The sequence below is a fragment of the Bidens hawaiensis genome, unplaced genomic scaffold (genome assembly GCF_021521415.1).
Source record: "Bidens hawaiensis isolate Kalapana, Puna unplaced genomic scaffold, B.hawaiensis_p1.1 tig00061687_1, whole genome shotgun sequence".
NCBI classification, from domain to species: Eukaryota; Viridiplantae; Streptophyta; class Magnoliopsida; order Asterales; family Asteraceae; genus Bidens; species Bidens hawaiensis.
In genome coordinates, this window is record NW_027501099.1 from 4928 (window position 1) to 17521 (window position 12594).

The window sequence follows — 12594 nt, forward strand, 5'->3', positions numbered from 1 at the left end:
TTTTAAGCTTTTAACATTTGAATCTTCATAAATTAACACACAAACTTTTACCCAAAGCTTGAACACATGAAGTTATGAACTTTTGAACACGTTTTGTGGCTTTTGAAGAACCCGTAACCCATAAAACTCTTGAAAATTAGTCTTCAACACAAACAAGACCAAAATCCAAGGTTGTGACCCAAGATCTACAACTAGTAGAACCCGAAATCTCTAATATCAATTGTAGGTCCTTTGTTCGGATCTAACAACACAACACTAGTTTACTTGGATCAATCTCTACACTAGCTAGCGGAAATCACTAGTTTATTTCCGAGAGGGAAAAAAGAGAAAAGAGAGTTTGAATATAAGATAAGGTTAAGAATTTGGCAAAAGGTTGTTTGTGCATGAGATACAAACACTATTTATAGTGTGTGTGCTCATGCACTACGATTGTATTATTAACGGCCCATTGGGCTCCAATATACATGGCCTTGGGCCCAAACATATAAATAAACACAAACCGATTAACTAACATGCATAAACGTTCAAGCATTATCAAATACAAAAGAGTAAACACAAAAGGGGCCTAACAATATGAATTTAACATATTGACACTTTTAATAGTGTCACGTGCTATTGAACAATCTAAAATATTGTCCGATATATTCCGTCATAGGTTGAGGTGTTACAATTAATAAGATGAGTGATTCTTCTCAAGGTTAGAAATTAAGTCTTATGTACATAAGTTACAATGTTTAGTAACCAAGTTTCTTAAAGGTGTCACTAAATTTTATTTTATTTTATTTTTACTAAAGCACCTATCCATAGTCATTCTAAAAACGTCATGTAAATAAATGCCCACGAACATACATGCATTATGGAATAGTACATGGCGAATTCGCTTGTTGGTAGGGGTGTTTATCGGATCGGATAACGGATTATTTGGTTTATTCGGTTTGAGTTATTCGGATTTGAAAATTTTTGGACCATATCCGATCCAATCCGAATTAGAAATATTCATATCCGATCCATTCGGATCGGATTCGGATAGTATCCAAATAATCCGAATAAATCGAAATAAACCTAAAAATTTGCCTAATTTTTTGTTCCTAACATTTAATAGTTTAGAATCACAATAAACATATAAACTGAAAAATACGAATTACTCTTAATAAAAATTTAAAGTTCAAACTTCAAATAATAGTCTAATAAATATATCAAATCGGAAAATACAGTAAAAAACATGTTTATTATTTGGATTAAACGGATATCCGAATAATCCGAACAATCCAAATTTTTTAAAGTTCCAAATCCGAATCAGAATTAGTTATTTGGGTATTCCGATTGATCCGATCCGAATATCCGAATAAGAATTCGGATCGGTTTATTTGGGTTTCGTTTTCGTCAGATTTCAATTTTCGAATTTCGGATTTCTTGCACACCCCTATTTGTTGGAACGAAGATATACTTTAAAATTTCTGTAGTGATTTTGTTAGAAGAGCGAAAGAAGGAAAAGCATGTGAAAATAAAGAAGCATTAAATAAGTGTACAAAATTTAATTTTTTGAATATGTAGAATTAATGAAAATTCATTATAAGTTTAAATATTTTATTCAAATCACTATCCGTCATTGACGTCTTTCTTTTTTGTTTATTATTAACTTTATTATTACTTTTAGGTTCTAAATTCATTAGTTTTTTATTTATTTAATTTATAAAAGTAATGAATTATTAATTTAAAGGGTGTCAATAATATGAAAAAAATGATGATTCATATGTGATTGAACTTAAAAAGAGTTATGTTGGTTGTGTAATATTATGTGACTAATTATGTTTGTGAGTTTTATCGTTATAGATACTCTAAAAAATTAAAAGAAATGTAGAATAATCAAAACGAAAAGGCAATGTTTTGTGAGAATGGATTTTATGATGTGATACATGACAAGGAATTACTGTAACACACAAGGCTATTTTTGTCTATAAACTTTTATGAAATAATAAAGTTTTAGAGTATTCGTATCTTTTTCCTTATATTATAATATAAAATTACATTAAAAATTATTATATTTTCTTTATTTTTTTAATTAAATAATATTTTTTATACATTTATCATTACAATTATTTTTTGGTTCACCCACAACTACTTTCAAAATATAGTAAAAATTATAGGGCATAAACGATAACTTTTCAAATATACAGAAAAATCATTGCATCTCTATCCTCCACTCACAACACCCTAAACTACTCACTGCATTATAAAAACTTCACTCGTATTTGATAAATTGAATGTGAATGCTTTTAGATAGTTAATGCTTTTCCTGTTATTAAACATATATTAAATAAGAATTATATTATAATTATCTTCTATAATTGTCACTGAAAACAAATAAAGGTAATTCCCTAGCCATGTAACAATTTAGGATCGATACAAAATGTAATTAATGAACAAAAGAGACCTGATTACTTACATATAGAGACGTTAAATGTTTATGAAAAACAACTACACAATTGAACCTGCTTTCTAACTTTAGGTGGGTTCAAGGGCTGTGCAACGGTTTAGAACCGCGAGAACCAAACCGGAACCGAAAAGGAGTGAAAAATAGAACCAGAACCGGAACCTATTATAGTAAACCGGTTCGGTTTCAGAACCACTAAATCCGGTTCTCGCTAATCGGTTCTAGCTAGAACCGGTTCTATCATTTATTTATCAAATGAGTTATGCAAACTTTGCAAATTGCAAAACAAGTTTATACAATTATATGTCTTCTTACACGGTAAAACTAATTTAGATTACAATGGACATCCGTTATATTTTTTATACAGAAAAATCATTGCATTTCTCTATCCTCCACTCACAACACCCTAAACCACTCACTACATTATAAAAACTTTACTCACGTATTTTGATAAATTGAATGTGAATGCTCTTAGATAGTTAATGTTTTTCCTGTTATTAAACTTAAGTTAAATAAATCATTAGCAACGATAGATTAATGAAAGATCATATCATTTTATACTAAATTACCTTGATAACTTAAATAAAAATTGACCATGGTTGCTGGTTCTTGAACGTAAAGAACGAAGATTTGAATTAAAAATGATTGAATGGATGCCGGTTAATATTTTACTATATAAAAAATGGGGATTGGTAAAATTTTAATCGTTTTGAATATTCCGGTTCTTCGGTTCCAAGTCTAGAACCGCCGGTTTTACCCGGAACCGAACTGGGAACCGCTTAATGCAAATTATGAGAACCGAGAACCGAACCGGTACACACATTAGCGGTTCTGAGGCACCGGTTCGGTTCCGATTCCTTGGTTCTGACAGTTGAACCGTTTTTTACTCACCCCTAGATCAAGGCTTCAAGCATATGAGAAACAATAGCAATAGCAAGTATATATGAGAAACAAAAGTTTCAAGACGGGTTAATACCGTAAATGCTTAATAACAGATTGAAATCATTTCAAACATAATTTTATTTTACTAGTTAATACCGTAAATGCTATTATGCTAATGATTAAACACCTCATTCACCACCTCGTCTTCTTTCCTTTTTATAACACTCTTAAAATTTTAAAAAAATATCAAATTTGCTAATATGAAAAGGGAAAAAAGATCAGCAATCCCAAAGGGTTCTACAAAGAAAGGAAGGATAAATCCGCGAAGCAATAAGGAAGAGTTAGTGAATGCTTCTCGGTGACATTTAATATCATTATGGTTCAAGTAAGTCGCTTTTATCTCTTCTTATCGACGCATTAAGTTCCGTAGCCTTGCAAGAATTTACGATCATGACAAAAACAATTAATGAAAAAAAAGACCGCCTTGAATACATGGCAGCGTTAAATGTTTATGAAAAACAATTACACAATTGAACCTATCGTTTAAGCTCCTCTTCTCGGTTATTTCTATCTTCGTACACCCGAATTTAGTTACAAATATCTCCCTCTCTTAAATTCGCAGGTATGAAAGTTTAAAGTTTTAAAAGGCTTAACTTATGAAAATTTAACTCACTGGATGGAAATAAGGTAATTTTTTTCAATGCCTGTCACAAACTTTGGTATGCGAATATCAAAACCTTTGATGAAAAAAATTGAGTTACTAAAGTATTGTCCATGAAAAGTTCATTGAGGTATATGTTCATAGTATAATTTGAGAAGTGTTAATACATTATCAGATATTTAATAGGTTTACAATGCATCATCTGTCTTGTGGCTACTCTGAATAATATGTGATTGTAAGAACTCACACTATAAGAGGGGGAGGGGATGGTTCCTTGTGATGGGTTTTTCATCATTTTGACCACCAATGATGATGTGTCACATCACCCCACTCAAATCCGTCTCTAGTGATGGAAATCAGTGGTGGTGGTAGTGTGATGGTTTGTTCACCCCCACCCAATGATCAAGAATCCCAATGATAATGTGCAATTAGTTAACTTCCATCACACGTGATCACCACCACGGTCTTTCCCCCATCACGCACGATGGGGGGACCGCGTGGCGGTGTTCCACGCTATACAACGTGTGGTGGGAGCCTCATCACGCACCACCCCCACCCCCCTAATGGGTGGTCCGTGTTCTCCTCGTTCATGACTACCACATACGCGTCATAGACCTTGCATTCTAGAAAAGTTTGTGAATGTTTGTCAGTGACATTATATGGCATTATATATATATTAAAAAGCAAGTGTTAGTTATCTTATAAAAATTACTATTTAAAACACTAACCAATTACTTTTATACATGTTTGTAGAGGAGTTAGCATTTCACATATGTAGTTAAAACTTAAATTTATTTTGTACATATAAGTCACTTCAATAGAAGTGCACAAACCGGTTCAAAAATTCAAAATCGGTTTGGGTTGAAACCGGTTTGGTTTGGTCAACAAAAGCCAAAACCGGTTCCTGATCGGTTTCTTTTTGGGTTGAAACCGGTTTATTGCCCATGTTACGATCGGTTTCGGTTCAGGTTTTGATCGGTTTCGGTTCAAGTTTTGATCGATGTCGGTTCGGTTAATCGGTTTAAAACCGGTTTTGGTGGAAAAAATTACAAACCGATTCTAAACTTACGGTTTCAGTCGGTTCCAAACTGGTTTCTACATAATCGGTTTCAAACCATTTTGGTTTCATTTTCTGGTCGGTTCGGTTAACCGGTTTGTGTGCCCACCTCTCTACCCTTCAAAAATATTTTTTGTACATATACGCCATTGTTCATTGTATGTGTGCCTTGTTTGTTTGTACCATATGCTTTAGTGATGGTTAGCAGTTTTTATTATTATATACTTCTGTTTTATTCCTTCTGGTTTACACGCCATAAGTAGGATAGATTTCTTATAATTCAAGGCCCTGGAAATATCATTTTAAGTTTTTATAAGGTCATTCATGTGTTTGTTTCATGTTGAACTTTATGCGCATTTGAACATGGAATGTAAACTAGACCCTTTTCATGTTTAAACACGCTCGCCGCAAAGTACGGGCAATGATACTAGGTTAGTATAATTAGGGTTCTTTTATTTTATGTCGCTTTTATCACTACTTGTCGAAATAAATTCCCTAACCTTATAAGAATTTAGGGTCACGACAAAAAGCAATTAATGAACACAAAACGACCTAGTTTAATACTTGGTGACGCTAAATGTTTCTAAGAAACCGTTAAAACAACTACACGTGTTGTTGAACTTTATGGTTCAAAAATTCAAAATAGGTTTGGGTTGAAACCGGTTTGGTTTGGTCAACAAAAGCCAAAACCGGTTCCTGATCGGTTTCTTTTTGGGTTGAAACCGGTTTATTGCCCATGTTACGATCGGTTTCGGTTCAGGTTTTGATCGGTTTCGGTTCAAGTTTTGATCGATGTCGGTTCGGTTAATCGGTTTAAAACCGGTTTTGGTGGAAAAAATTACAAACCGATTCTAAACTTACGGTTTCAGTCGGTTCCAAACTGGTTTCTACATAATCGGTTTCAAACCATTTTGGTTTCATTTTCTGGTCGGTTCGGTTAACCGGTTTGTGTGCCCACCTCTCTACCCTTCAAAAATATTTTTTGTACATATACGCCATTGTTCATTGTATGTGTGCCTTGTTTGTTTGTACCATATGCTTTAGTGATGGTTAGCAGTTTTTATTATTATATACTTCTGTTTTATTCCTTTTGGTTTACACGCCATAAGTAGGATAGATTTCTTATAATTCAAGGCCCTGGAAATATCATTTTAAGTTTTTATAAGGTCATTCATGTGTTTGTTACATGTTGAACTTTATGCGCATTTGAACATGGAATGTAAACTAGACCCTTTTCATGTTTAAACACGCTCGCCGCAAAGTACGGGCAATGATACTAGGTTAGTATAATTAGGGTTCTTTTATTTTATGTCGCTTTTATCACTACTTGTCGAAATAAATTCCCTAACCTTATAAGAATTTAGGGTCACGACAAAAAGCAATTAATGAACACAAAACGACCTAGTTTAATACTTGGTGACGCTAAATGTTTCTAAGAAACCGTTAAAACAACTACACGTGTTGTTGAACTTTATGCGCATTTGAACATGGAATGTAAACTCGACCCTTTTCATGTTTAAACACGCTCGCCGCAAAGTACGGGCAATGATACTAGGTTAGTATAATTAGGGTTCTTTTATTTTATGTCGCTTTTATCACTACCTGTCGAAATAAATTCCCTAACCTTATAAGAATTTAGGATCACGACAAAAAGCAATTAATGAACACAAAACGACCTAGTTTAATACTTTGTGACGCTAAATGTTTCTAAGAAACCGTTAAAACAACTACACGTGTTGTTTCGTATCTGGTAGGTTTGAGCTATGCGTCTCTTCGTCTTCGTAGACATTGATTTCGCTACAAACAGCTACATGCCCTTCTTATATTGACAAGTACAAAAATTTAAAGTTTCGAAAGGGTTAACAAATCTTAGAATTTAGAATTCCGGTCAGGAATTTTAGTACTTCTGATTTCTGACTTAATATTGGGCCGTTTTATATAACGAATTTCGTCAGAACCAGCCCAAGATTCTTCATATGCTAAGGTGCCAAACAACCCTTTTTATTGAATCTTAATAAAATACAATGATTTAAATATTAGAGATGTATATACTATGTTTCATTAACATATCTACATATAAGGTAAAAGTGAAGATAAATGATTCTCAGTTATGCCATTATCCAATAGTATAAAGTCACATGTTATCTTTTCAAAATACCATTAACTTAAGGCTGTTTTGCAGTTTTTCATTTACATTGTCAACACCACAATATGCAAGAAGAATTGAAAAAACCAAAATATTTTAAACCATAAACTATTCATAAAAGAAAAGACAGCAGCTTCTACCAACCAACTTACAATAAAACAAAAGACAACAGATTCTACCAACCAACCAACTTAATCACTAACCACTACCAAAATCTATCATCTTCACCATCTGGTACAGACCCATCCCCACTTAATTCACATCCTGCTTCTTCTCTTCACTCTCTGGCCCGATCTGCTGACTCGCAGTTGACTTCCCCTTTTCACTTTCTTGTTTTTCAGCAGCAGCAACACTCTTAGGTTCTTTCACACTAACATCACCTGATTTAGCGTTACTTTTGTTTCCTTTTCTGCCCCTAGAGTACACCATCTTTTTCGGTGTTTGTTTCTTGTCACCTTTCTCTTTTGACTTGACTTCTTCGGTGTTCGCTTTGTTTTCATTTTCCAAGTTACCGCCTCTGTTTAAAAGACCAAAGTTATTAAGTTTGAGAAACATGGTTGTAATGTAAATACATAACTAGAAAAAAGATTAATTATAGGTAATGCATACATTTCAGGAATGATATCAGTATGTTTAGCTTCAATAGCAACTACAACCTCCTCAACTGGTGTAGAATATTCTTTTATAAGTTCCCATTTTTCCTTTTTCAAATTCAAGGTTTCTGTTTCACCATCCAAATACAAAACCTGTTTTTCATATCAACATTAAAAACACAAGTTAGTAGTTATGACTGACAAAAGGTAACTTTTAACTTTTAGAAAGCAAGTATATAATAAGTACTGAAAAAAAACCTTGTGCTTCTTTTCTGCAGAATCATAGGATTCAACAACACCTTCATAATACCTGCACTCAAGGATTAATATCAGCAATAATGCATGGAAGGAAGTTTAAATTCGTTAAGAGAGGCGCTTACATCTTATCATCAGGCCACCAAACTTTGACTTTTTGATCAACCAAGCTAGCGTCATACTTTATAGTCTTTGTTACCTATGAAACGATAACAATAATAAAAATAATCAGATATTTACTAAAAGTCTATCCTAGTGCCTATGAGAAACAAATTAGGAATACTTACTTTCTTTTTAGTAACTGAACGTTTCCTTTTGGAACCAGCAGAACGCGCTCCCTCCGATTTCTCTTTCTCTTTTCCTTTAGTAGCCTTTTTTAGCACTGATTTTAGAGGAACGTCCAAACCCTATGAATCAAAAAGGTAAATAATTATAATTTTCATAAAAGGAATAGAATACTCATATTATAATATTCTTACGTCGACAACTCCAGATAAAGATTTTGTTTGATCCTTCTGAATGGTTTTACCACGTCCCTGCTTCTTGCTATCTTTGATTTTGGATGATTTAACCATAGAAGAACCACTTTTGTTGACTCGTTTGGCAGTCAACTTAAGCGGTATGTTGTCAGAATCAGTCTCCTCGTCATCTATATTTTCAGACAAGTTAACTGGTTTTGGGTCTGAATCCATTTCTTTCCCTTTATTTTCAGACTGTTTCAGTGGTGTGTTGTCAGATTCGGTTTCTTCATTAGCAAAATCTTCACTCGGGTTAGTTACTATTACCTTACTTCTCTGACCCTTTCTAACTGCTTGTTTCAGCGGTGTGTTATCTGATTCGGTCTCTTCATTGTTTGACGCATCCTCACTGGGCTTAGTTTTGACCTTAACTTTCAGAGCCGTTTTAACAGACTGTTTCAGTGGTGTGTTGTCTGAATCAGTATCTTCGTTTCTGTTTGCAACATCTTCACGAGGCTTAGTTATCACCTTACTTCTCGGCCTCCTTTTAACAGATGGTTTAAGTAATTTACCATCTGAATCAGTTTCATTATCTTTCTTAGCGGGCCATTTTGCAGGTTTAACCTCTGAATCACCAGTGTCAGCCACTTTCTTAAATTTTTGTGGTGTTTTCGACTCCAATGCTTTCTTACCAGATAGTTTAGGTTTCTTAGCCATTGAATCGTCACCACTGATCTTTTTTCTTGACCTTTTCGCTGGCTTTGACTGTGGACTCTTAACCGGTTCCACATCTGAACCAGTATTAACCGAAGGTTTGTTTTCCTCTGCCTTTGGTGTCTTCTTTCTTGCCCGTTTAGGTGACTTCATTTCTTGGTCAACCGTCCCTTCATTTACTGTGGTCAACACAGGAACTGTTGATGGTGGTCCATGTTGATTCGAGCTCTTTTTCTTTGATCGGGTGCCTTTTTTGATTCGGATCTTGATTTGAGAATCTTCTTGGCTGCCACTTTGTGATGCAGCATTTGTGACCTCACTTTCTTCTAACGGTTTTTGAGCCGGAACCACAATTTCAGGACCTTTTTCAGTTACATTCTCCCCATGAACAGTTTCAGAAACAACAGGTTTGACTGATTCTGTTGTATCAGGTTTTGATGCTACATTTGAATTAGTGGTATCTAACTTGCTTGTCAAACTAGACACGGATTGGTCAACAGCTCCCTCCACCACCATTAGCTGTGTGTCACTTACATTTCCTGCTTTCTCAGTTACCATTTCTTCCCTTGTGTTAACCTAAATGAGAAATGTTTGTCATTTTATAAATATGATTTAATAAAGCATATGATAACAAACTATCAAAAAAGTCAAATATGAAATTTCATACCTGAGTTGCATCATCTAATGGTACGGTTGACTGTGGAGTATCGAAAACCTGTACAAAAAACAAAACAAGTGAATATGCTATATATGTATATATAATATCAATAAAATAGGGAGAAGGGTTTTTTCTTTTTTAAAATTATACATTTGACTGCACGGAAGCACTCTCATCTTTATGCTCCAAATTGGCTTCCCCGTCAAGTATAGAAGTCAACAATGGACTGTAGTCAACTAACAAACCGCCCAGCGTGGCCACTGTTTTATCAATGTAAGGTCTAAGCTTATCTGCACACCGTATGAATACTTCTTCTCCTAACTTTCTCGCCACCGGTAATACGCCCTACATAGAGGAAAGTAGTTTATTACAAAATGCTTTTATTTTTTTTCACATGATAACTGATATTATATATCTCATACCACGTTGTTTTTAACGCTTGCGAATAGCGTTCTGAGTATAACAGGTGAAATCTCTTCACTTTCTAACAGAACAACTACCATAATGTCTGCCATTAATGAACACACATTCTTGCGATGATGGTCCCTGAAAATGAAAAACAAGCAACACGTTATAGACTTATATATTGTAACAGCTGCAAAAACGACAAATATCATATCATACCTTACTGAATTCAGAAAGTGTTCAAACAATCTAACAACCAACTCATTATCAATATCAAGCATTAGGGCACATGCCCTAACTTTGGCAACATTGTCAAGAATCGCGACCATCTTATCAAAATATCGGCATGATTTGTCTGATAGATTATCTAAGACAGAAACAATACATCTGAAAACACCCTGTAGAAATAGAACAAAATTATAAATGCCAAAAACAAGACATCATGGAATAGTTTAATGTTTGAGTTGATGTACCCTCATTTCTTCATCACAATACGGTTGTTCGGGTGCTGTAATTTTTGTTAATTCACAGAGGCAGGAAGCTACTGAAACTCTCACGTCCATATTTGGATGTTCTAGAAGACTTCCACTAACCAAAGCCCTCGTTGATGGAACAAGTGCTTCTTTCATTATCTCTTTAGGTGATTGCTCCACCATTTGCAGAAGTTTATCTAATTGCTGAAACGAATAATCATATAAAAACCAATCAAAATCGCAAAACTCAAGTTCTAAAATCTCGTATCACACAGTCAACGTTCAATCTAATTATATCTAATAACACAGATACGCATTCATTAGCCTTTAACTACTCTAAACTTGATCGAATATCGCGCACGAACGTCATTATCTATTTTCACATGTAACACATTAATTTTGATAAATTTAAGTTTCATTTCATAAGTAATGCAGATTCTAAATTACAGCCTGTCATCAGACTTCTACAAAATCCAGATGAATGCACATAAAGACATATCATATAGACATCATAATTCATTTCAAATTTTCAATTCAGATCATTAAGCCAGATAAATCATCACTCACATATTACCCGGATCCAAATTCTACAAAACAGTAAAGTAAAATGACAATTAACATGTACAATCCATGATATCATAAACCAGCGATCAGCTTAATCTTGTATCACACAGTTACCTTAAATCCAATTACATCCAATAACATAGATAAGCATTCATTAGCCTTTAAGACTCCCTGCATCAGGGGCTTTTCCGCACCCAACACCGCGCCGGGGCGGCGTTAGGGGATCCGGAAACCTGATAACGGAGGGGCAGCTTAGGGAAAGGCTGGGACCAGGTTATTTTGCTCTCTCTCTCTCTCTCTCTCTCTCTCTCTCACACACACACACACATATATATATAACAACGTGGCTTTATGGAGATGAACGGAAAAGCCCCTCCACAACACACAGCCTAACCACTCTTTAACATTATCAAATACCGCACACCAGCCTCACTAGTCTTTGGAATCACAACGATCTTTGTTATAATCTATTCCCACATGTAACACATTTATTTTAACAAATTTACACTTAATTCCATAACTAATACACAATCTAAATCACAGCCTGTCACCATACGAATCCAAATTCCACATAACCGAAACGCGAAAACGCAATTATAAACATCCAATTAGCAAGCAAACAACATGCACGTATGAAATTGACCACAACTATCAACTTAAAATCCGAGGGCTTACATCCAGAATATGAAGCAGGTCATCGACAGAAGCCGGTGGCTCGGAAAGCAGCTCCCCTGCCACCTTAAGCTGTCGCCTATGCTCGAAGTCCGGATCCGACGAGCCCATTCCGTAATTATCCAACTCCGATCGACCTCAATTTACTCGTACGAACTTAAACCCTATCAAAATTCACTGCAACACACAAAAAATAAGTTAAAAACCAAACTTAACAGTTGAATTTAGGTTTAAAAGCTTTACAAAGTGTGTGAGATATTACCTAGAGCAATGAAAACAGTTGAATTGCTACAGAAAGAAGCTAAAACTGTAAAACATGAGTTGATTCATGGGAATTGAGAATTAACAAATTGGGAATTAGGGCTTGTTTTTAGGACATTTTGAAAGAGAACAAGTGGTGGTGCCTACTGTGCTGTTAACAATGGGGTATTTATACCCGAAAAAGAATCAGGGGCATTTTTGTCATTTTATAAAAATTTAACTTTTTAAAATTTGTGGTATGAAACTTTTTTTACTTGATTAAATGATCTATAAAGTTATTATTAGACTACCTTTTGGAGCAAGATTTGGTCATAAATTATTCTCTTTTTTTGAAACCTTTTTAAAAAAATATTAAAAATAT

General features: G+C 34.4%; 1 protein-coding gene across 1 annotated transcript; it reads right to left on the reverse strand.

Moving 5' to 3' along the window:
* Window positions 1–7300: 7300 nt before the first annotated feature.
* Window positions 7301–12382, reverse strand: LOC143603456 (uncharacterized). The gene is made up of 12 exons (XM_077080239.1): window positions 12235–12382; window positions 11976–12149; window positions 10737–10940; window positions 10483–10661; window positions 10281–10404; window positions 10009–10203; window positions 9868–9915; window positions 8508–9776; window positions 8316–8435; window positions 8154–8227; window positions 8032–8083; window positions 7301–7926 (listed from the first exon to the last, which is right to left on the reverse strand). Exons 2-12 carry the CDS (start codon window positions 12081–12083, stop codon window positions 7702–7704), a joined length of 2598 nt encoding a protein of 865 aa, XP_076936354.1. The 5' UTR covers window positions 12084–12149; window positions 12235–12382; the 3' UTR covers window positions 7301–7701.
* Between the last annotated feature and the right edge of the window lie 212 nt (window positions 12383–12594).

Bases quoted from the DNA above. Each gene is read 5' to 3' on its own strand.
- LOC143603456 (XM_077080239.1), bottom strand. From the start codon at position 12,083: ATGGGCTCGTCGGATCCGGACTTCGAGCATAGGCGACAGCTTAAGGTG. The intron at 10,204-10,280 runs GTATGAGATATA...TCCTCTATGTAG, and splicing joins CAAGCGTTAAAAACAACGTG to GGCGTATTACCGGTGGCGAG. The intron at 8,228-8,315 runs GTAAGTATTCCT...ATCGTTTCATAG, and splicing joins GTTCAGTTACTAAAAAGAAA to GTAACAAAGACTATAAAGTA.